Consider the following 26,566-nt stretch of genomic DNA (forward strand, 5'->3'; position numbering starts at 1 on the left):
TGTGGGCAGGGGGCTTATTAGAATATGAAAGCCCCCTTTAACAAGGGTGCCACCAGATTCTGCCCCTCATGTGAAGGAGTATTGGGTACATAGTACCCCTACTCATTCACCATAAAAGTGTCAAAAAGTAATAAACACAAGAGACAGTTTTTAACAAATACTTTTTAAAAAAATAAAAAATAGTGTCCCTTGATGTAAATGCATCATCAATCATGCCGCCCGCCAACCCAAAAAAATCTAAAACGCTCCCGCTTTTGGGAAGCCTCTCACGGAATGCCTGCTCTGTGCTTTGACATTTCTTATAAAGGAAAGAGGTGGGGCTACCTAGCTACATCACCCGGTAGCCCTGCCCCCACGTGACATCACATGCCCAGCATGCACCAGTCTGTGATGTCAGAAGGAGGCTGGGCCACCTGGTGACATAGCTAGGTGGCCCCACTCCTTACCTATATGAGAAATGTCAAAGCGCAGAGAAGTGATTCGGCGGGAGGCCTCCCAGGTGGCGGGAGCCTTTTTTATTTTCTTTATTTTTTGGGTCGGCAGGCGACGTGATTGATGATGGATTTACATCGAGGGACACTATTTTTATTATTTAGCTACTGTATTTAATGACGAAATGGCTCTAGAATATTTCCCCAAAGAAATGCTTCAAGCAATTGTAACTACTATACCCAAACCTGATAAGGACCCCACCATTCCTAGTAGTAACTATAGGCCTACTTCTTTGACACTAAAATTTATGCCAAAGTAATAGCATTAAGACTCCTTGACATCCTACCCACTCTAAAGCCGCGTACACAAGAGCGGAATGTCCAACAGAAAAAGTCAGACGGAAGCTTTTCATCATCTATTCTGATCGTGTGTATGCCTCATCGGACTTTTTTTTCGAAAATTCGAACGGACCTAGAAATAGAACATATTCTAAATATTTCAGACAGAACCAATTCCTATCAGGAAAAGCGCTCGTCTGTATGCTGTTCCAACGGACCAAAAACAATGCATGCTCTGAAGCAAGTACGAGACGGTACGAGAAAACTAGTGTGCAGTCTCATACACCAAAAGCTCTTCAGTAATTCCCTCTGATCATCACAGTGCCCTTCACCCCTCGCAGGTCAGCACGATCCCGCAAGCCGTTGTAGCTGTACATTGGCTCCTTTAAGGAGGATAGCGGGGGTGCCGGAGCCATCGCGGGCACAAGAGGAAGAACAGGGACACATCCCTCTTCTGAGAGCAGAGGAGATGAGGATCGTGAGTTCCTACAAGCTGGGAACCATGATCTCTCATCTCCTATAGTGAGTCCCATCCTCTTCAGTTAGAACACACTATAGGGAACACAGTTAACCCCTTGATCGCCCCCTAGTGTTAACCCCTTCCCTGCCAGTGACATTTTTACAGTAATCAGTGCATTCTTATAGCGCTGATCGCTGTATAAATGCCAATGGTCCAAAAAATGTGTCAAAAGTGTCCGATATGTCCGCCATAATGTCACAGTCCCGGTAAAAAACGCAGATCGCCGCCATTACAAGAAAAAAAAAAGAAGAATAAAAATGCCATGAATCTATCCCCTATTTTGTACACGCTATAACTTTTGCGCAAACCAATCAATATACGCTTTTTGCGATTTTTATTACCAAAAATATGTAGAAGAATACATATCGGCCTAAACTGAGGAAAAAATTAGCTTTTTAAAAAAAAATTGGGGCTATTTATTACAGCAAAAAGTTTCAAAATATTGTGTTTTTTTTTTTTTTTAAATTGTTGCTCTTTTTTTGTTTATAGCGCAAAAAATAAAAACCGCAGAGAAAGCTTTATTTGTAGGAAAAAAAGGATGTCAATTTTGTTTGGGTACAGCGTCACATGACCGCGCAATTGTCAGTTAAAGCGATGCAGTGCCGAATCGCAAAAAAAGCTCGGGTCATTGAGCAGCCAATTCTTCCAGGGCTGAAGTGGTTAAAGGAGGCCTATATGCGCTTTGCAGTGGTATAAGTGGCACCGCTCCCACTGGCTGTACACTTCAAATACGTAGCTCACAGCAGCTCTCAGCGTGGTGTCTGAAAGAATAGCTGTTTGTTTCACTATGACATGTGTATATGAATAGGACGGATAGGTTCATTATAATTAGCTAACGCATCCTCGGTGTTCTGATCAGAAAAGTTGCAGAGTCTGCATCCAGTAATTAATCTTTAGGGAGTATCTTATGAAATGTTTGTTACACAGGTCGCCTAAATTCTGACTTGTATCTTAGTGCAGACTTCTGGGAAAATCATTGAGCCAATCACACAATTAGGAAATTACATTTCTTTTGTACACCAACGGTGAAGAGAACACCTTCAGGTTGCTATATTACATTGAATTTTACAGGAAATGACAGCCCTGTAGATTGAGATGGAAAGGTCATTTTTGATAACATTAATTTATAACATGACTTGTGTGACAAATATACTGTATACTGTGTGCTCTATTATTATTTTTTTTACTTGCTATATTTTTTTCCATTAAAGTGATTGTAAAGGTTTGATTTATTTATTTTTTTAAAATAACAAACATATCATGCTTACCTCCACTGTGCAGCTCGTTTTGCACAGAGTAGCCCCAAAACGCTATCTTCTGGGGTCCCCCGGCAGCCCTCGCGGCTCCTCCCCACATCACGATAACCCCCTAGGAGAAGCGCTCTCCTGGGGGGCTACCTTGTGGGTGCGCTCCCGAGTCCAACATTCATCGTACATAGCCGTTGAATGCAGGACTTGGCCCCGGCGCCTGCGTCATTGGATTTGATTGACAGCAGCGGGAGCCAATAGCTTCACTGCTATCAATCTATCCAATCAAGAGCCAAGAACCCTGGGCAGAGAGACAGTGCGTCCTTGCCGTGGGACATATCAGGGCTCCAGGTGAGTAGGATGCATAGGATGCATTAAGGTAAAAACAGGAGGGTTTACAACCCCTTAAACTTGATTTCCCTTTTAACTCTAATGCCCTGTACACACGGTCGCACATTGATCGGACATTCCGACAACAAAATCCATCGTTTTTTTCTGACGGATGTTGGCTCAAACTTGTTTTGCATACACACAGTCACACAAAGTTGTCGGAAAATCCGATCGTTCTGAACGCGGTGACGTAAAACACGTACGTCGGGACTATAAACGGGGCAGTAGCCAATAGCTTTCGTCTCTTAATTTATTCTGAGCATGCGTGGCACTTTGTGCGTCGGATTTGTATATACACGATCGGAATTTCCGACAACTGATTTTGTTGTCGGAAAATTTTATAGCAAGCTCTCAAACTTTGTGTGTCGGAAATTCTGATGGAAAATGTGTGATGGAGCCCACGCACGGTCGGAATTTCCGACAACAAGGTCCTATCACACATTTTCCATCGGAAAATCCGACCGTGTGTACAGGGCATAACAGAGAAATTGGTGTTGACCTTCTAGCTGCCTTGTCTGGTAGAGATGTATCAATCATAAAAGTTGCTAGACAGAATTACAAATCCTTTGGCAGATAAGACAGTTCACATGTACAGTGATTTGAAAAAGTGTTCATACCGCTTGAAATTTTCCACATTTTGTCAAAAACGTAAATGTATTTTATTGGGATTTTATGTGATAGACCAACACAAAGTGGCACATAATTGTGAAGTGGAAGGAAAATAATAAAATAATAAATGGTTTTCAAAATGTTTTACAAATAAAGATCTGAAAAGTGTGCATTTGTATTCAGCCTCCCTTTACTCCTTCACTTGTATTCAGCCTCCTTTACTCTGATGTAACTAAAATCTAGTGAAACCAATTGCCTTCAGAAGTCACCTATATAGTAAATGGAGTCCAACTGTGTGTAATTTAGTCTCAGTATAAATACAGATGTTCTGTGAAGCCTTCAGAGGTTTGTTAGAGAACCTTAGTGAACAAACCGCATCATGAAGACCAGGGAACACACCAGACAGGTCAGGGATAAAGTTGTGGAGAAATTTAAAGCAGGTTAGGTTAAAAAAATATCCCAAGCTTTGAACATCTCATGGAGCACTGTTCAATCCATCATCCGAAAAGTGGAAAGAGTATGACACATCTGCAAACCTACCAAGACATGGCCGTCCACCTAAACTGACAAGCGAGGAGAGTGTTAATCAGAGAAGATGCCAAAAGACCTATAGTAACTCTGGAGGAGCTGCAGAGATCCACAGCTCAGGTGGGGGAATCTGTCCACAGGACAACTATTAGTCATGCACTCCACAAATCTGGCCTTTATGGAAGAGTGGAAGGAAGAAAGCCATTGTTGAAAGAGAGCCATAAGACGTCCTGTTTGCAGTTTGTGAGAAGCCATGTGGGGGACACAGCAGACATGTGGAAGAAGGTGCTCTGGTCAGATGAGACCAAAATTGAACTTTTTGGCCTAAAAGCAAAGCGCTATGTGTGGTGGAAAATGAACACTGCACATCACCCTGAACACACCATCCCCACCATGAAACGTGGTGGCAGCATCATGTTGTGGGGATGCTTTTTTTCAGCAGGGACAGGGAAGCTGGTCAGAGTTGATGGGAAGATGGATGGAGCCAAATACAGGGCAATGTTAGAAGAAAACCTGTTATGCCCTGTAAACACGATTTTCTGACAACAAATGTTCGATGGAAGCTTGTTGTCAGAAATTCCGACCATGTACAGAGTAGACTGGGGATTCATGTTTTGTACACTCGAAGTATTGGGAGTAGGGCCTACAATGTTAAAATGGATAAAAATCTTATATAACCAACCTACAGCATATGTAAGGGTCAATAACACTCCCTCAGCACAATTCGTTATGAAAAACGGGAAGAGTGGAAGGAAGAAAGCCATTGTTGAAAGAGAGCCATAAGACATCCTGTTTGCAGTTTGCGAGAAGCCATGTGGGGGACACAGCAGACATGTGGAAGAAGGTGCTCTGGTCAGATAAGACCAAAATTGAACTTTTTGGCCTAAAAGCAAAGCGCTATGTGTGGTGGAAAACGAACACTGCACATTACCCTGAACACACCATCCCCACCATGAAAAGTGGTGGCAGCATCATGTTGTGGGGATGCTTTTTTTCAGCAGGGACAGGGAAGCTGGTCAGAGTTGATGGGAAGATGGATGGAGCCAAATACAGGGCAATGTTAGAAGAAAACCTGTTATGCCCTGTAAACACGATTTTCTGACAACAAATGTTCGATGGAAGCTTGTTGTCAGAAATTCCGACCATGTACAGAGTAGACTCGGGATTCATGTTTTGTACACTCGAAGTATTGGGAGTAGGGCCTACAATGTTAAAATGGATAAAAATCTTATATAACCAACCTACAGCATATGTAAGGGTCAATAACACTCCCTCAGCACAATTCGTTATGAAAAACGGGAAGAGTGGAAGGAAGAAAGCCATTGTTGAAAGAGAGCCATAAGACATCCTGTTTGCAGTTTGCGAGAAGCCATGTGGGGGACACAGCAGACATGTGGAAGAAGGTGCTCTGGTCAGATAAGACCAAAATTGAACTTTTTGGCCTAAAAGCAAAGCGCTATGTGTGGTGGAAAACGAACACTGCACATTACCCTGAACACACCATCCCCACCATGAAAAGTGGTGGCAGCATCATGTTGTGGGGATGCTTTTTTTCAGCAGGGACAGGGAAGCTGGTCAGAGTTGATGGGAAGATGGATGGAGCCAAATACAGGGCAATGTTAGAAGAAAACCTGTTATGCCCTGTAAACACGATTTTCTGACAACAAATGTTCGATGGAAGCTTGTTGTCAGAAATTCCGACCATGTACAGAGTAGACTGGGGATTCATGTTTTGTCCCAATGTATTTGTCCCAATACACTCGAAGTATTGGGAGTAGGGCCTACAGTGTTAAAATGGATAAAATTCTTATATAACCAACCTACAGCAACCTACAGCATATGTAAGGGTCAATAACACTCTCTCAGCACAATTCGTTATGAAAAACGGGACGAGGCAAGGCTGTCCTTTGTCGCCGCTTTTGTTTGTCCTGGCCTTAGAACCCCTCCTAGCTATGATTAGGAAAAACCCAGAAATAAGTGGCTGCACAGTGGGTGAGGAGGAACATAAATTGGCCGCTTTTGCGGATCATGTTCTTTCTTATGTCTCCAACCTAGAATCACAATACCAAATCTGCTGTCCACATTGAGGAATTACAGTGAGATCTCAAACTTTAAAATTAACATAGAAAAGTCAGAAGCCCTAAAAATCAATATTAAAAAACAGGAAGCGCGTAGACTCAGTGAAGCATTTCAATTCCCATTGAAGGACAGCATAAAGTATCTGGGGGTCAATTTATCGGGTTATAGAGAGAAGGTGTATAGGTTGAGTTTTATTCCTCTATTAAATGAAATAAGAGCGAAATAAATAGAATAAAATACTGCCCCGTGTAATGGATGGGGCGAATTAACTTAGTAAAGATGGTGTTAGCCCCAAAGGTGCTGTATAAGATGCAGATGCTCCCGATTACCCTACCGCAAAATTTTTTCAAAGTGTTGACCAGTCTTATAAGTAAATATGTCTGGGACAATAAGAAACCAAGGATCGCCCATAAGGTGTTGAGGAGAGAAAAAGTAAGTGGAGGGCTGGCCCTATCAGATTTTAGGATTTACTATAAAGCAATAGTCTTAGCACGGGCACTGGATTGGGCAAACAATAGGGAAAACAAAAGATGGGTTAATGTAGAAAAAGGGTTAAGTAATACACAGTTAAATCATTTGATTTGGAATCCCCCACATTTTAGGAACTTGGGAAAGGACACACACTATATTACACACCTCACATTTAAAATTTGGGACCAGTTGCACTTAAATAACAAGTGGGAATATAATTCTCCTTTAATGTTTTTGAAGGAGAATTTACTCTTTCCCCCGGGGATGGAGAAAGTGGGTGGAAATTGGATATTGGATAGAGAGGCACAAGTTAGGGGTATGACTAAGAGAGGGAAAATTTGCACTTTTCAAGAATTAGCAGCACAAGAGGATGCATTGATATTAAATGGGTGGAGATACGGCCAGCTAGCGCACTTTATTAACAGTCTCCCCAGCCCATTAAGGGAGGAAGCGGACTACAAACCGATAGAGAAGTTATTCTGCAAGGAGTCAGTGAAGGGGAAAATCTCAGAGATTTACTAAATTTTGGTGAGGGGAACGGGGACGGAGTCACCCCCGTTCATTAAAAAATGTGAGGCGGAGTTGGGAGCATGTGGCGAAGGTGATGAAATAAGGTGCATCTTGGTGGTGACGCACGGAACGGCAGTGGATACAAAAACGAGAAAGAGTAACTACAAGTGTCTGACCAGGTGGTATATGACCCCGGTTAGAGTTAGTAAGTTTACACCAGAAAGGTCCCCGAACTGTTGGAGAGGATGCGCGTCCCCAGGAACTATGGCGCACCTGTGGTGGGAATGCCCCAAAATAAAAATCTTTTGGCAAGAAGTGACTAGGTTAATTGAAGAAATAACAAGAAAGGCGATCCCGTTCGACCCCTGGGACTGTTTGTTCCATAGGTCGGAAGGGGGAAAGAGAGGGTATAAAACGTCAATAGTTCCGGTACTACTAAATTCAGCTAAAAATATTATTCCAAAGAAATGGCAGGAATTGGAAGCGCCTAGGATCAGGGACTGGGTGGCCAGAGTTAATGAAATCTATACCGTAGAGAGAGAAGAATCAGGAGAATATCTAGAAAGGGACCAAACTGTACAAAGGGGTAAATGGGATTGCTGGATTACATTTAAAAAAAACTAAGCGCTATGTGGAAGCAATTATGTTGTAGGATGGGTTCCGGAACATAAGAACTCGTCGAGATTAAACCAGTCGAGAGAAAATCTGCAGGGGCTGGGAGGGGGGATGGGGGGGGGGAAAGGGAGAGACTATATGTGCGGGTTTATGTTTGGCATTTGTCGAAGAGAACTGGGAATTTTTGCTGTAAGTTTTATTGTATTCCCCCCATATGTTTGGGGTCTGTTTTTGTATTAAAATTTTGAAAATTAAATAAAGATTCAAAAAAAAAAAAGAAATTCCGACCATGTGTAGGCTCCATTTGACATTTTCTGCCAGAATTTCCGACAAAAAAAATTTGGGATCTGGATCTCAAATTTTCCGAAACAAAATCTGTTGACGGAAATTCCGATCGTGTGTACACAATTCTGACGCACAAAATTCCACGCATGCTCGGAATCAAGCAAAAGAGCCGCACTGGCTATTGAACTTCCGTTGGAAAAAAATCCATGGTATTGTTGGTTCACCTTCCAGCAGGACAACGACCCTAAACATACAACCAGAGCTACAATGGAATGGTTTAGATCAAAGCATATGCATGTATTAGAATGGCCCAGTCAAAGTCCAAACCTAAATTCAATTGAGAATCTGTGGCAAGACTTGAAAATTGCTGTTCACAAACGCTCTCCATCCAATTTGACAGAGCTTGAGCTATTTTGCAAGGAATAAAAATTTCACTCTGTGGTAGAGACATCCCCAAAAAGACTTGCAGTAGTAATTGCAGCGAAAGATGGTTCTACAAAGTAGTATTGAATACAAAGAAATAACAAGAAAAACGATCCCGTTCGACCCCTGGGACTGTTTGTTCCATAGGTCGGAAGGGGGAAAGAGAGGGTATAAAATGTCAATAGTTCCGCGGTACTACTAAATTCAGCTAAAAATTAAATATTTTTTAGTAAAAAAAATCGCAATAAGCGTATATTGATTGGTTTGTGCAACAGTTATGCCCCGTACACACGGTCGGATTTTCCAATGGAAAATGTCCGATCGGAGCGTGTTGTCGGAAATTCCGACCGTGTGTGGGCTCCATCGGACATTTTCCATCGGATTTTCCGATACACAAAGTTGGAGAGCAGGAGATAAAATTTAGCAGGAGATAAAATTTACGTCACCGCGTTCAGAATGATCGGATTTTCCGACAGCTTTGTGTGACCGTGTGTATGCAAGACAAGTTTGAGCCAACATCCGTCGGAAAAAATCCTAGGATTTTGTTGTTGGAATGTCCGAACAAAGTCCGACCGTGTGTATGCCCTATAATAGTGTCTACAAAATAGGGAATAGATTTATGGCAGTTTTATTTTATTTTTTTACTAGTAATGGTGGCAATCAGTGATTCTTTTATTGGGACTTTGACATTGTGGTGGACAGATCGGACAGTTTTGAGACTTTTTTGGGACCATTGACATTTATACAGAGATCAGAGCTAAAAATAGCCACTAATTACTGTATAAATGTCACTGGCAGGGAAGGGGTTAACACTAGGGGGCGATCAAGGGGTTAAATGTTCCATGGTGCTTGTTCTAACTGTGGCAGGATAAGACTGACTGGAGGAGAAGACCGATCATTGTTCCTAAGCATTAGGTACAACAGATCTGTCTCCTCACTCCTGACAGAACGGGAATTGGTTTGTTTACACACACAAATCCCCATTCGGGCTCTGTCAGGAGCGATCGGGGGTGCCCGGCCGAACTCACTGCCACTGGGCACGTGCATCAGCTCCTAAGAGATGCGGCCGGCGCATGCGTCCGCCATACAGCTACGGCAATTCACGAAGTGGATGTAAACGCGATTCATGAAATTTTCAGCTCTCTTCAAAGCGCTAAGTTCCATGGCTTTCTCCTGCTCCGTTCTTTTGTTATCAGCCTGATAACTTCTGACAAGTTCTCAGACTAGAGAATGAAGTTTGTGTCAGGGAGGGTGCTATAAATAGATTGACAGACAGCTAAACTATTCACAGGCAAGCTCCCATGTGTGGGTAGGGGGATGTGTGCCTTTCATCCACTCAGCTCTCTCACAGTCTCTCACAGTGTATAGCAAGAATCCCCACCCACAGGTGAATAAGGAAGAGAAAACCACACGCCTTTTTTTTTTTTTTTGAATGGGGTCCCCTTTAAAACCTAAAACACAATGCCCACCCCTTTGTTTACATTTGGCTACCAGTCAGGAATTCCCAGCTGATAGCTGAATGGGCTGAACAAGGATGACCCATGGTTGGGGGAAGCTGTCACATTTAGAAGTTGTATTAATGCCACTGCTAAATGTTTATTTTTCCACTGCTGCAGTTTGGTTTGACCGTGACAAATGTGGTGGACTAATGAAATTTTAATATATTTACAGTAACTGTTTTTGTATTCCTTTTCTGCACCAAACAAATATGGGAGGTTTGTCTAGAATGTTTGTCCCACTGCCTTTCACAGCCTCGGAGTACCAGGACCTAGAGAAGAAATGTTGTTTGGATGGGATGCAAGAGAGTCCAATGGGGTACCGCTGTGAACGCCGGGCTGGTTACATCCTGGATGGGAAGCCATGCATAAAAGCCTTTCTGGACTGCTGTAACTACATTGAGAAGAAAAAGGAGACTGAGAGGAGCCTCAAGGATGATGATGACCTTGCAAGAAGTAAGAAGTGACAGTAATAACCTCATACAAAAGCATATTAAAACACAGGAAGGAAAATGCTTTACTGCATATAACTGTAATAAACAGTAAAGCGATGGCAACAGCAGTAAATAGTTTTGTAAGATTAAGTAATACTTTTAGCTAGTGATAAAAAGTTTTCAATTGGAAGCACTTTGTATGGAGGTTCAAAAGCCCATCTCTTTGAAAAATGTAATCCCTCTTTTTGTGCTCCCTAAAAACAACCACACTGTCTTTTTGGAGAGCAGCCTGTATTTCTCCTGATGTTACCTGTGGGTTTTTCTTTGTATCCTGGGCAATTCTTCCACCAGTTATGGACATAAAAAAGAACTTTGCGCTATGAAAATAATAATTGGATAAATAATACAAGAAAAGCTGCTCCCCTAGAAAGTGCAAAGTGCTGACTTTAACTAGTGAAATGTGTAAATATAGGGAGCGTTATTGTTCTGATCCGCTTTACTATAACAATAATAAAGTGCAGAGTGCTAATTTGACATAAACATCACATAATGAAATAGATATAATACAGTAATAAAGTGCATAATATTAATCAGTGCAAAATATTCATAAAAAGTGCAGAGATGGACAATGGGTGAATATTTCATCATAAGAAAAAGTCCATATATTGATTGTAATTCAACTTCAGTTTGTGCACCTTCACCAATGGATAAAACTTCACACATATATCACCCGGTGGGAAGTGAGTAAAGGCCTACTCACCAGACCACCATGACCTCTTTAACTAAAAAGCAGGTCGGTATGCGCAGTAATAAATTAATCGGGAATCTTGCTGCTGTACTGGTATGGCTGGGAATCTCATATGTCTCCACCAATGTAGCCCATTAAAAGACAGATAAACACGGGACCATGGCATAAAACCATTTAATAATAAGGATAAAAATAGAAAAAGCCAAATGGCCGCTTACATGTGTTGGTGCCTTATTCTGGCACTAAGGAATAAAGCATGTATCACCAGGCAGATGGATGTTGCAGCCATTCAGCTTCCGCTAGTGGGTCCGGCATGCGTTCCACCACCGTGGTGTACGAAAACAGGAAGTGGCCGGAAATGACGTGACCGGGATGCTCCTCGACATACGTTTCGTTCCTAGAACGTCATCAGGAAGCTTCCCAGTCACTAGGCAGAGTACATTTCTTTTTCATACATCATGGGACACAGAGGCCAGGCTAATATTCATTACCTGCTGGGTTATACTTCATCATCAGGTGAACGACACTGGTGGATCAAAGATCTTTAGACAGGAAGTGCCCCTCCCTATATAACCCCTCCCATATGGGAAGCACATCAGTTTTTTACCAGTGTCTACAAGGTGAATGGCACAGTTTGTTGGAGCTCTCTGAGCTCCAGGTCTTTATTCCCAAAAACGGTTCTTAAAATGAATCAAGGGATTTACCCACCAGATCCATTTGAATACAGGCTTTTATGCCTAAATAAATGATACCTGAGCCTCGCAAAAGAAGACTCTTGATCCTGCAAGGTTTTGCCTGTAAGCTATACTTTATCTTCTGATACCTACTGTATGTATTGAAACACCAATGCTTTGTTATTCTTTGACCACCACAGACATTTCACACTTCCAGTTGTGTAGACCTGCTGTCCCACCTTGCACTGTGGTCCCTTCCACTAGTTTCTACATTACTCCTCATGTGCAGTGGGTTTAACAGGTATTCAACCTACCTGAAGTGTCATATACTATACCTGCTGTGGCCATAACGAAGAGGATCAGTTGCATTTTAATACAAAGGCAAGGCAGGTACATAGCCTGTTCTTCTACTGGGTGTTCCAAGTAAAAGTGTCTATATAGTGACAGGGTTACTTTAACCTCACTTCCTGTTCCAGCAGTAGGATGTCAAAACACAGGAAATTTGTGTCCCGTGTTTGGCATAATGTCTGTATTATGCATAGCCATTAAAAAAGAAAAAAAGCACAGGAAGTCATGGGATATCTCTATAATTGGGGCAGAAACAACAACAAAAAAAATGTCAATAGATTGGAAAAACTTTTCTATTTTCTGTGTTTTTTGTCCTAGTCAGATCTACATCTTGACACTTCCCATGCTGGTGTTATGGGGGATCACCAGCATGGGATTTACCCCTGTGGCTATGACCTCGTTTTTCTTAAGCAAATTTTTGCTAGTCAGTTGCAAGGTTTCATAACTGTGGATCCTGCTGATAACAGTACTTTCTAGAAGAATGCTTGATTTGACATATCTATAGTTTTGGATGTGACTAAGAATGGGGCTTGAGACTAGGGTGTCCTAGGGAGATATAGGATGTACATCTCATACATTACGAGCCCATACTTGAAAAACATAGATGCACTGTAAACAAAGAGCATAAATCTTTTGTTCTATATAGGTGATGAGGATACTGATTATATAGAAGATGATGACATTTTCGTCAGGACGGATTTCCCAGAAAGCTGGCTCTGGAAAATCGAGACCATGACTGAAAATCCAGACCCCAAAGGGTAAGCATGTTTTAATAGTGCTGTTGTAGTCAAAGTTCAGTGCCTTGCAAAAGTATTCACCCCCCTTGACCTTTTTTCGTGTCTGTTGCCTCACAACCTGGAATTATTGATTGGATTGTTTGAGGATTTGCATCATTTAATTTAATTTACAGAACATGCCCACAACTTTGAAGATTTTTTTTTTTTATTGTGAAGCAAAACAACAAATAGGATAAAATAATAGAAAAAGTCAATGTGCATAGCTATTTACCCCCCTAAAGTTAATACTTCGTAGAGCCACCTTTTGCGGCTATCACAGCTCCAAGTTGCTTTGGATAAGTCTCTATGAGCTTGCCTCATCTTACCACTGTGATTTTTGCCCATTCCTCCTTGCAAAACTGCTCAAGCTCCTTTAAGTTGGATGGTTTGTGCTTGTGAACAGCAATCTTTAAGTCTGACCACTAGGGATGAGCCGACCCCCCCCCCCCCCGTTCGGTTCGCATCCAGAGCATGCTAACAGGCAAAAAATTTGTTGGAACACGCGAACACAATTAAAGTCTATGGGACACGAACATGAATAATCAAAAGTGCTCATTTTAAAGGCTTATACGCAAGTTATTGTCATAAAAAGTGTTTGCTGACCTGGGTCCTGCCCCAGGGGACATGTATCAATGCAAAAAGAAGTTTTAAAAACGGACGTTTTTTCGGAAGCAGTGATTTTAATAATGCTTAAAATGAAACAATAAAAGTGTAATATTCCTTCAAATTTCGTACCTGGGGGGTGTCTATAGTATGCCTGTAAAGGGGCGCATGTTTCCTGTGTTTAGAACAGTCTGACAGCAAAATGACATTTCTAAAGGAAAAAAAGTCATGTGAAACTACTATTGCTAGCGCCGGCTATAATGAATTGCCGGTCCGGCAATACACATAAAAGTTCATTGATAAAAATGGCATGGAATTTCCCCACAGGGGAACCCCGAACCAAAATTGAAAAAAAAAATGCATGGGGTCCCCCTAAAATCCATACCAGGCCCTTCAGGTCTGGTATGGATATTAAGGGGAACCCCGTGCCAAAATTTAAAAAAAATGGTGTGGGGGTCATTTTTTTTTTTTGCATTGATACATGTCCTCTGGGGCAGGACCCAGGTCCCCAAACACTTTTTATGACAATACCATGCATATAAGCCTTTAAAATTAGCACTTTTGATTTCTTCCATAGACTTTTAAAGGGTGTTCCGCGGCTTTCGAATTTGACGCGAACACCCCAAATTGTTCGCTGTTCGGCGAACGGGCAAACAGCCAATGTTCGAGTCGAACTCATGTTCAACCCGAACATAAAGCCCATCCCTAGTGGCCACCTTTGTTGCTGGAATCCCATACCACTGTGTTCAGAGATGTTTTTAAACCTTAATACATTTCCTTTTATGAGCAGTTTTACACTATGGGGAACATTATTATTCTATGATATTCACACTGGTCTGCTCAGTGGATATGTTGTTCCCTCCCTGCATGCTGTGAATGCATGTAAAGATAGCTAACCAGCTAAATTCCTGGTGTTTCCTTTGAAGGAGGGGAGGTTGAAAGAGTGCCTTTTTCCTTGTGGAAGTTCTCACTATGCGCATTTGACCACTCTTAGAGGATCATAAAATCTGGTAAGCCTTGTGTGTGACCATAGACACCTGGGAGACCTTTAAAGAGGAGCTCCAGTCTGGAAAAAATAAATACAAGTCAGCAGCTACAAATACTGTTGCTGCTGACTTTTCATATAAGGAAACTTACCTGTACAGGGATCCCGCGATGTCCGCACCCCGAGCTAATTTTTCAATCGGCTTCGGGTGCAGGCACAGGCATTGCAAGTAAAACAAAAACTCACCAGTGCCCCCATCTTTAGCTGGCTATCGTAGTAAGTGGCATTGGAAGGCTGAAACAGGTAACAACAAAGCCAGGGGAATGCCCAGGAAAAACCCAAGCCTACTTACCGACCAACTTGCAGACAACCAAATAAGCCTGTCTAAAAGTATGCGTTAAAAACAGGGGTTTAGTCCACACGCATTTGCAAACGCATGCGTAAGCCACAGAGCCTCGCCACTGCACACTGGTACCTGTGGTCCTAACGCTAAACTATGAGTGTCCCCACAACGGAGGCACATGCATTCTGATGGATAGATGAGGGCAGCTTGTCTGCGAGCTGGTCAGTAAGTAGGCTTCGGTTTTTCCTGGGCATTCCCCAGGCTTTGTTGTTACCTGTCATAACCAGGTACCTGCTCCCCCAAAAAAGTGCCAAATGTGGCAGTGAAAGGGGGGTGGGTGCGAACAGCTCCACCCAAAAGACGAAGCTCCGCTTTAAGCATTTCATGGTGATGGCTTGAGAAGTCCTCATCTTTTCATCACTGCCTGTGGGAATTTTTTTCTCCTTTTTACCCTGTTTTCAGATTATACACCTCCATATGAACTCTCATTTTATTTCCCAGATTGAATTTTCTGTTTTTAACATATTGCACATTTGATTATTATTACATTTTTTTTGGTTGTTTGCTTTTTTCACTTACATTGTAACAGCATATTGATTGTTTTACATTTTTGTCACAGTATTTGATTGATGTTTAGTGTTTGATTTACACTACTTTAGAGCTGTTTGGATGAGATCCTAATCATATTAGGAACAAAGCATATATTTCTTGCCACTGCTTAATTGCACTGCACCTGTAAGTATATTAATTCTTATTGTGTCAGGTACAAGGCACAGTGCTAGCAGCTGTCACTTATCTGTTAAAATTTTCCAAGCGCAAATGTTTTAGTGCCGGTTCACATTTCTGCGCTGTTAGACATCGCGTGTGATTCGCATTGCACTGCTGTGCAGATCACATGCGATGTCTGTGTGATGCAAATGCAGCCATACAGGTTGTATGGCTGAATCCAGATCGCATTCGGACCAAAAATTGTGCAGGACCCTTTTTTTTGGTTCGTGCTAGAATTGGATCGCATGGGTTTTCACACCCATGAGATCTGATTCCTGTCCGAACTGACAGTTCGCCCTGCGATATGCCAAACGATCTGGGGGTGTCATTAACTTTGTATTGACACCTGCAACAGTTTGCATATGGCAGTATGAACTGTCTGTGAGTTCTATGCGATTCGGAAACCCGCACTGGAATCGCGCTGGTTCCCGCATTGCGCTGGTGTGAACCGGCGCTCTTTGTTTCAGGTCCTAACCATTGTGTACTCTAGCCAAAACGTATATTTCAGTTTTCATTTTGGACAACTACTGTATTGTAAAAAAAATATTTTTAATGACAATTATTATTATATAATTGCTTGATTTTACATGTTCTTATTTATATTTTTCTGCAAATAAACAGGATGACAAAGCTTATCAACAAAAGTGACAGTGTCAGGGGTTGGGGCAAATCATAACACTACCAGGGGAGCTTGTAGGCATCAGCTTTATTCAAATAATTGAAATATTCAAAATATAAAAGTTTTTGGGGTAACTACTCGAGCACTCCTGGCAGTGTTATAGTTTGTTCTAACACCCTATTAACTGATGCTTGTTATGGGTCGAAAAATAGGGTTGGAGTAACTGGGTAGTCCTCAGTACGATACGGCACCTCATTCCAATAATTTTCAAAATTTATATGGACCAGGGATGCAGGGATTATTACGGTGCCAAAGGAAAGCCAAAATACATAAGATAAAACATATAATATTTTATTAACAAAGTTAAAAAGATTTGTATAATGTTACATATACAGGGTGTGCACCAAACTACAGAGAGTTAAAACCATTTGCAGCAGTGATTACAAGATTTAGCCTGGGAGCGTGGTGGCCAATCTTGTAAGCAGGTAGTCAGAGGTCCTACATGTTTCGCTAGAAGTGGCTTCCTCAGGGACAGTTGGTTGTACCTGTATCGCTACTGTAAATTCTATAATGAGAAATTCACAATCAAACAAAAATGATTATAAGGTGCAATAGACTAGACATAAGTGAAACAAACAATAAGTTTTGTGAATTGTCAGACATGCTCGTGCATCACACCACCCGGGGCATGACCATGGAGCGCCTGGTGCCTACCACCCACCCAGACAGTACTCCACAAACCCAGCAGGCAACCCAGAGTGCCTAAAGATGGAAAAATGACTACCTGCGAGTCACCGGAGGCAGATGTGAGTGACTCCCGGAGCAGCACCAAGATGTCAGGTACAATAGGAGGCTGCAGGGGGTAAATAAGAGGACCTGGTAAAAAGATGTATATATAGTAAGATAAATAAAACAGCTTAAGTGGGTACCAAAGTGACTCTGGATCCACAAGCCAAAAAACATGGGGTTGGACTAACATAGTCTCAAAAATTATACTTACAATATATGTATAATGCTCAAAAAAGCAGGACACCAAACACGCTAAGATAGTATCATCAAAAATGCCAGATGGATGGTAGCAGGAAATGCACAAGAACATCTACAAATAATTAATAGAATGTAGTTGTAAGGGTAAAGCATGTAGTCCAAATAGACCGTATTATATAAATGCAGAGGGTAAAAGACCAAGTGTCATATGTGAACACTGGTGAAAGTTTCTACAAGAATCCGGGTATGTGGTACACTTACCCAGGGATAAGATCTCAAACTGGTATCACAGTATACTGGATTGGTAACTAATCATGAATGTGTAAGCTTAGTGCAACGAAAGGCACATCCCACTGCAAGGAGGATAAAGGGAGAAGGCACATGTAAGTTGCTAATAATGTGACGGACATCGAATAAATGGGTAATAGGAGGCTTATGAGCTTACCAAAAGGAGTGGTGGCTATAGCATGGGTGTCCTGTAGTCCCCGGCGTTGTTCTGGCCGGGGACGACGGCGATCTTATACCCCCCAACACAGGTGCAGCGTCTGACATCACTGCACGTGTGAGCGGACGAGAGATGCCACTGCGCATGCGCGCGACAACAAAGCTCCCGGGCCTACAAGGTCCAGTGTCAGACCCTGCGTGTACCAACGCGCGGCGGACAAGGCGCTAGACTGTGAAGCCGATGAAGAAGCGGCTTCACAGTCTACTGGAAAAGGTGGACCGATCAAAAGATCGCCAGAATGGCTGTGGCAAAAGGCAGGCAAATGCTGGAACTGCATTGCCCTTGGGTGTCCATACAGCCAGAGTAACACTGAAGACCCGGATGAACAACACAGGGGTATAATCACACTGCCCACGAAGACCCAGCAGGAATAGTAACTATAGGCTGACCCAGGGGAGCCATATCGGGGCAGGGGAACGGTGCCGGGGGGAGGGGGAAAAAAGGAGGGGGAAGGGGAAATGGAAAGGGAAGGAATGACACCGGAGTGTTGGAAAGAGCTCAATGGAAAGTCCAAATTGCGGGATGAGGCACCGGGGACATGTGAGGAACCATAAGCCCCAACCACCCGCACACCATTTAGGTGAAAAAGGCTAGGTCCCCAGTGTGTCACGCGGATATGGCAGGTCCGACAATACACAAATTACAAATATAAACTAGTAGACAGAATCATCAACTCGACATGAAACATCATGAAATAATAAACAACCAAAGTATATCTATACATATTTGACTGGTATGAATGAATGGAAACAAAAAATAATATCTAATTGATGTAATGTTTTCAATATCAGGGACATAAGCTATATCCAGGATGTACAGGGTCGACTTAGAGCATGGGGAAGGAGGTTATGGGAGAAGAAAGTATATCTATCTATATCTATAATTAAGTCGTAGTAAAAAAGTTTTAAAGAAATGATTTGAAACTAATGTACTCATTTAGCCCTGGAAATTTAGTGGCATCCAGGGTATGTATCCATTTGGTCTCGAGTTGAAGTCGTTTTTGATCAATGTCACCGCCTCTGGCGTGTAGAGGAACATGCTCAAGGGCCATGAAACTGATAACATGGGGATTAAAGTTGTGTTGGTCTGCCACATGTCGATTAATAGAGGTAGATGTCTTCCGCTTGTAAAGTGGTTTTATGTGGTCCCTAATACATACACAAAATGGACGTTTGGTTTTCCCAACGTAATAGCAGCCACACGTGCAAGTGGCCAGGTATACTATACCTACAGATTGACACGTGATAGTATGTTTAATTCTATGAGTGCGACCGTTAGGGAACGGGGTTTCGCGTGAGTCATAGATAAAGTCGCATATATCACAATTTCCACAAGGAAATGTACCGAAAGTCCTCAACCTGGATTCGAACAATTGCGTTTAATGTGAAGATACTGACTATATGGAATACTGTTTAGGAGTGTTTTTGGATGGGCACTGTTGGCGTGAAGGATAGTGTTTCCAGATGTTTCCTTACGGTATAATGATGAGAAAAGATTACCATTGGAGTCTAGTTGAATCTCTAAATCCAAAAAAGTGATTTTGGTCTGGCTACACTCCATTGTGAATTTAAGATTGTAAGTATTAGTGGCTAAAGTATCAATGAATTGAGAAAGTTTTTCCCAAGTACCAGACCAGAAAAAAATCACGTCATCAATATATCTGTGCCACGACACCACGTGGCGCAGAAACTGGATTAAGTCATGATTGGCAAAAAGTTCTCTTTCCCACCCCCCCAGGTACAGGTTTGCGTAGGATGGTGCACATTTGGTGCCCATAGCCACACCCTGTACCTGGAGGAAGTGGGAAGAGCCAAACATGAAATGATTCCATGTCAAAATGAAATGTAAAAGATTAATAACAAATTGGCCATAAGCTTCAAATTTAGGGCCTCTTTCTTGTAACAATTTAGTAACCACTTCAATGCCGTTGTGGGGAATAACGTTGTAAAGACTTTCTACGTCTAACACAACCAACCATACGTTTGGTGGTAGGTGTAAGTCCTCAAGGATACGAAGAAGGTGTATCGTATCCTTGACGTACAAGGGGAGTGATGTGACATGTGGACTGAGATACTTGTCCACAAGCGCACTTGCGTTTTCAGTAAGACATTGACACCCGGACATGATGGGGTGGCCGGGAGGAGACTCCAAGGATTTATGCAGTTTTGGTAGAGCGTAAAAGGTTGGTATTTTGGGGTCTTTCACATTCAGAAATTTCCAAGTATTGGTGTCTATAATACCTTGTTGGTAGGCAGAAAAGATAAGTTCATAATATTCAGTAGCAAAATTATCAATGAGTAGTCGAGAAATAGGTCGATACCAGTCTTTGTTGTCAAGGATGTTGCGGCACATGGATTCATATGCCGCAACATCCATAACAACCACGTTCCCACCCTTGTCGGCTGGTTTAATAACCAGCCCAGGGTGGTTTTGTAAAGCCTTTAAGGCCCGCTTGTGAGCAAGGGATAGATTGGACGAGTGAGGAGTGGAAAACTCTTGATGTTTAATTGCATTAGTAATTTGTTCTACAAATGTCCAAATATTGGGATTGGTGGAAAGAGTGGGAAAGGATTTGGATTTAGGTTTGAAAGAGGAGGGAGGAGGAAAGGAGACACCAGAGACCACAATACAAGTGCCATCCAGGGATGGATGATATTCGTCATCTGTGCCGCCCTCTTCCAAAAGTGTTAGAAGGTCCTCAATGGCCTGAATTTCAGCCAATGTTGGAATAGTATTCTGTGTTAAAGACTCAATGGCCTGAGTTTGAGAAGGTTAATTGTAGATAACCTTATACATCCATTTCCTCGCAAATAAATAAATGTCTTTGACGAATTGGAATTTGTTGAACTCAGCGGAAGGACAAAAAGTAAGGCCTAGCTGGAGCACCTTTATTTGTTCTTTGGTTAGAGGAAAAGAAGAGAGATTGACTACATCTAAATCGTGGGTTTGTTGTAAGGGGGGGCTTCTGGATGATGTGGTATGGGACTCTGCAGAGAGTCCAATGCTTGAGCTAAAAAAATTGGAGCAATCTTGGGGTCAGTGGGTTGTGTGACCGTAGGAAACATAGAAGTGAGATTAGGTTCACTTACCCATCTTCCAATGGGAGCAGGGAGAGCGAGGGGTGCTGGTGTCATCGCTGTGAGTGCAGAGTGTGCAGTGCGAGTGGTAGTGAGCGGTGGTCATGGCAGTGCTTGTGTTAAAGGAGTGGAAGTGCTGGTAGTTTTGGGTCGAGCTACCATAGGTTTGGTTGCATTAGTAACTCCAAAGGTGCGCCGAATAGAGTCCATAGAGGTAGTGGGTAATTCACCCTTTCTTTTCTTAGGGATTCTGTCCTGTGATAAATCTCGGTATGTGGTAGATGTGCTAGAAGAAAAAGAAGTGGAGAAAACATTAGGTGCCTCATTGTTGTTTTTAGGTGCATTCTCAGAGCTAGGTTTCCTTGTGGATTTTTTGGGGACACTACTGTCCCATCTATAGGCATAGCTATTAGTATGGGCCAGTTTGTCCCGCAGAAATTTGTTTTCCTTGGCATTGACCATGTCCACCGTGTATTCCTCAAGGTGGGCCCGCAGGTTCTTGTCCCTTTGGGCTAACCTTGAGGAAGACATGTCAGTGGCACGATCAGAAAGCCATTCATTGATCGAAGCATCAAGTAGATCCAATTCCTGCTCATACTGTTGACACAGCATACTAATCATGTTGAAGGAACAGGTTTGCAAATTATCTTCCCATGATTTTTTAAGGGGGTCGGTGACTTTCTTAATATTGGGAAAAATTTGTATCCTGAGCCCCCAGGGGACAATTTGATGTTCAACATACTTCTCAAAATAAATTTTGTGCCAATAAATATGGACCTTTTTTTCTAATAGGCGTTGAAACCTAACGAAGGATTTATCAAGTTCGAAGCTGTATGGGAAGTTTGAATTTTGGTCATTTAATTTTCCCAGGCTTCCCCACAAAAGTCAGCCATGATGTCTACGGAAATAGCAATATATGAATTGGGAAAGTTTTTTTGTTATGAAAAAAATTACCACAGATACAAAGAAATTAAATAATACAAAAAGCAACAAATACCTATATCCCACAAATTCAATTTTTTACTGTAATGTATAGTGCAGAGGACGCCCCAGCCCAGAGGATGTGTATTTAACCACTTGCCGCCCGCCCTATTACAGAATGATGGCGGCAAAGTGGTTTGATATTCCTGATGGGACGTGATATGACGTGATCAGGAATATCGAGCCGCTGTGCACCCCCGGGGGCGCGCATCGCGGCGATCATTGTTGCGGGGTGTCAGTCTGACACCCTGCAACACCGATCTAGTGATCCAATCATGGCTGATCACGATGTAAATAGGAAGAGCCGGTGATCGGCTTTTCCTCACTCGCATCTGACAGGCGCGAGTAGAGGAGAGCCGATCGGCTGCTCTCCTGACAGGGGGGGTCTGTGCTGATTGGGCCACCAGGGAAGCGATCCACACTGGACCACCAGGTATGCCCCTAGACCACCAGGGAAATGCCACTGTGTGCCCAGGAAGCTGCCAATCTGTGCCCAGGCAGCTGCCAGTCAGTGCCCACTGCAATGCCTACCACTGCCAGTGCCACCAGGGATGCCCATCAGTGCCTCATTTTAGTGCCGCGTATCAGTGCCCATCAGTGTCACGTATCAGTGCCCATCAGTGCCCAGCAGTGCCGCCTATCAGTGCCCAGCAGTGCTGCCTATCAGTGCCGCCTTTCATTGCCCATCAGTGTCGCCCATCAGTGCCCATCAGTGCCAACCAGTGCCACCAATGCCCATCAGTGCTGCATATGAGTGCCACCCATCAGTGCCGCCTACCAGTGCCCATCAGTGCCGCATATCAGTGCCCATCGTCAGGGCCCGTCAGTGCCCGCTCATTGGTGCCACCTCATCGGTGCCGCCGTATCAGTGCCTGTCAGTGCCGCCTTATCAGTGCCCATCAATGAAAGAGAAAACTTACTTATTTACAATTTTTTTTAACAGAAACAGAGGCAAAACGTTTATGTTTTTTCAAAATTTTCGGTCTTTTTTAATTTGTTTAGCAAAAAATAAAAACCGCAGAGGTGATCAAATACCACCAAAAGAAAGCTCTATTTGTGGGAACAAAATGATAAAAATTTAGTTTGGGCACAGTGTAGCATGACCGCACAATTGTCATTAAACTGCGACAGCGCTGAAAGCTGAAAATTGGTCTGGGCAGGAAGGTGCCTAAGTGCCCTGTATTGAAGTGGTTAAACACCAAATTCAGGGCTTAAAAAATAGGGTTGGAGTAACTGAGTAGTCCTCAGTACGATACGACACCTCATCCCAATATTTTTCAAAAGTTATATGGACCAGGGATGCAGGGATTATTACGGTGCCAAAGGAAAACCAAAATACATAAGATAAAACATATAATATTTTATTAACAAAGTTAAAAAGATTTGTATAATGTTACATATACAGGGTGTGCACCAAACTACAGAGAGTTAAAACCATTTGTAGCAGTGATTACAAGATTTAGCCTGGTAGTGTGGTGGCCAATCTTGTAAGCAGGTAGTCAGAGGTCCTACATGTTTCGCCAGAAGTGGCTTCCTCAGGGACAGTTGGTTCTACCTGTATCGCTACTGTAAATTCTATAATGAGAAATTCACAATCAAACAAAAATGATAATAAAGTGCAATAGACTAGACATAAGTGAAACAAACAATACGTTTTGTGAATTGTCAGACATGCTCGTGCATCACACCGCCCGGGGCATGACCATGGAGCGCCTGGTGCCTACCACCCACCCAGACAGTACTCCCCGAACCCAGCAGGCAACCCAGAGTGCCTAAAGATGGAAAAATGACTACCTGCGAGTCACCGGAGGCAGATTTGAGTGACTCCCGGAGCAGCACCAAGGTGACAGGTACAATAGGAGGTTGCAGGGGGTAAATAAGTAAGAATAGCAGATGACATACCACTCTTATGACAGGTTTACTTTAATGCTGAACTCCAGGCAGATGTAAAATACACAAATCAATGCAGATCTGTATTCCATAATGCATACTGTACACACATAGTTAGTCTGGTTGAAAAAAAGAGTCTGGCCCATCCAGTTTAACCCACAGAGTAAACAAAAACACACACATACAATTTGAAAACCTCTATATACACAATCTTCCAACCACGGTTGATCCAGAGGATGTAAAAAAATAAATAAAACATGATCCAATTTACTCCAGCGGAGGTAAAATGTTACTTTTTGATCCCCTAATGCCGTGTACACACAAGTGTTTTTTTCGTCGGAATAAACTCTGAAGGTTTCTCCGACGGAATTCCGCTCAAGCTGTCTTGCATACACACGGTCACACCAAAGTCCGACCATCAAGAACGTGGTGACGTACAACATGTACAGCAGGACTAGAAAAAGGAAGTTCAATAGCCAGTATCCAATAGCTTCCGTCTTGTACTTGCTTCAGAGCATGCGTCGTTTTTGGTATGTCGGAACAGCATACAGATGAGCGGTTTTTACCATAGGAATTGGTTCCGTCGGAAAAATTTAGAACATGTTCTCTATCTAAGTCCGTCAGAATTTTCGACGTAAAAAGTCAGATGGGGAATATACGATGAAAAGCTCCCGTCTGACTTTTTCTGTCGGAATTTCCGCTTGTGTGTACATGGTATAAGAGGCAATCGGATAATCCTTGAATCAACCTTACCTATAAAAATTAGTATCCAGTTACAATTTGTGCATTTAGGAAAGAATACAGGACTATTTTTACTGAGCTGGCCTTTCGCTATTTGGAGGTTAAATCTCTTTTCCTCCAGACTGTGATGACCTTAAGGTGAATAACTCAACACAGAGTTCATTATATGGACCACTTATGTATTTTTAAATGTTAATCACCCCCCCCTTAATCTCCTCTTCTCAAGAGAGAATAAATTCAGTTCCTCTAATCTTTCCTCATAGCTGAGCTCCTCCGTACCTCTTATCAGCTTGGTTGCTCTTCTCTACACTTTTTCCAGTTCCCTGATATTCCTTTTTTGTGAACTGGTGCCCAAAATTGAACTGCATATTGCAGATGAGGTCTTACTAATCATTTGTACAGGGGCAAAATGATATCTCTCTCTCTGGAGTTCATACCTCTCTTAATACAAGAGAGTACTTTTATCACTTTGGAAATTGCAGCTTGGCGTTGCATGCTATTATTAAGCTTATGATCTACCAAAACCCCCAGATCCTTCTCCACTACAGTTGTACTCCCCCATAGTATGTATGATGTATGCATATTGTTAGCCCCCAAGTGAATAGCTCTACTTTTTTATCAGCATTAAACCTAATTTGTCAAATTAAACAGTGCATTGAGGTTGGCTTGTAAGTTTGAGACATCCTGTACAGATGCTATTTCCCTGCATAGCTTGGTGTCATTTGCAAAGATTGAAATGGTACTTTTAATCCCAGGCTCTATACCATTTATACTCATACGTTTGTACTTAAATGTATCAACCTTTTACATTCTGCTAGCATCTTCTTCTGATGTCATTGGGCCCGGCTGTCTCTTCTGCTTTTCTGAAGCTGGCCCCATGATGATGTGCATGCACTGCAGATCATCATCTGTGGGCTGGCTGTAAAAACCATGATGATGATGTGGCATGGTACATGTGCCATACAATACCCTGCCGCCTCCTAGGATGTGTGATATTTGTATCCCAAGAAGTTGCAGACTATGGCAACATCCTATTGCCTTGACGAGAGATCATGAAGTTCAGGGAGGATTTCCTGAGAAAGTTATTTTATAAATAAAGAAATACACACAATTTTGTGAGAGGAGACAGAAGGGGAACAAGAGAAAGTAGATGTTGAGGGAGATGGTCAGCTTCAACAGTCTTAAGAAAACCAAGGTCCATTTTGTTTCTTTACAAAACAAACACAAATCACTTACTTCAGCAAAAAGGCAAAGAAACCGACTTATTATCAGAACCTGGGTCTGAAGTTGCAAATTCTACTGTGTCTGGCAATGTCTTTTCTTGCTGAGCCACCTGGGATGCCAGACAGCTCCCTGGAAAATTCCTTGCGATGAACCCCGTTTTTCTTGAACCTTGAATTCTTTGCTCCTCCTATGAATTTTCTGATTTAACCACTTGCTTACTGGGCACTTCAACCCCCCTTCTATCCAGACCAATTTTCAGCTTTCAGTGCTCTCACACTTTGAGTGACAATTACTCAGTCATGCAACACTGTACCCAAATGATTTTTTGTCCTTTTTTTTCATACAAATAGAGCTTTCTTTTGGTGGTATTTGATCACCTCTGGGTTTTTTATTTTTTGCGCTATAAATGAAAAAAGACCGAAAATTTTGAAAAAAAACAAATTTTTCTTAATTTCTGTGATAAAATTTTGCAAATTAGTCATTTTCCTTCATAAATTTTGGCCACAATTTATAATGCTACATATCTTTGGTAAAAATAACCAAAAATTAGTGGAAATTATTTGGTCTGTGTGAAAATTTTAGAGTCTACAAGCTATGGTACAAATCATAAAAAAATTATCTCATCTGATGTACTGGTGGCCTTGAGACCCTAACAAGCCAGGAAAGTACAAATGCCCCCCAAAAAAACCCTTTTTAGACATTTCAAGGTATTTAGTTAGAGGCATGGTGAGTTATTTGAAGTTGTATTTTTTTCCCACAATTCTTTGCAAAATTGAGATTTTTTATTTTTATTTTTTCCCCCCACAAAATTGTCATTGTAATAGCTTATTTCTCTCACATGGCATGTGTATACCACAAATGACACCCCAAAATACATTCTGCTACTCATCCCGAGTATAGCAATACCACATGTGTGGGAC

General features: G+C 42.2%; 1 protein-coding gene across 1 annotated transcript in view; it reads left to right on the forward strand.

Moving 5' to 3' along the window:
- The window catches only part of LOC141133429 (complement C3-like), a 731,058-nt gene that overhangs the window by 345,980 nt on the left and 358,512 nt on the right, over positions 1 to 26,566 (forward strand). Inside the window, exons 17-18 of the mRNA XM_073622815.1 lie at positions 10,199 to 10,399; positions 12,794 to 12,905. Coding sequence (XP_073478916.1) covers positions 10,199 to 10,399; positions 12,794 to 12,905 — 313 coding nt within the window. The remainder of the gene's footprint in view (positions 1 to 10,198; positions 10,400 to 12,793; positions 12,906 to 26,566) is intronic.

This window comes from Aquarana catesbeiana, linkage group LG03, assembly GCF_042186555.1.
Source record: "Aquarana catesbeiana isolate 2022-GZ linkage group LG03, ASM4218655v1, whole genome shotgun sequence".
Classification (NCBI taxonomy): Eukaryota; Metazoa; Chordata; class Amphibia; order Anura; family Ranidae; genus Aquarana; species Aquarana catesbeiana.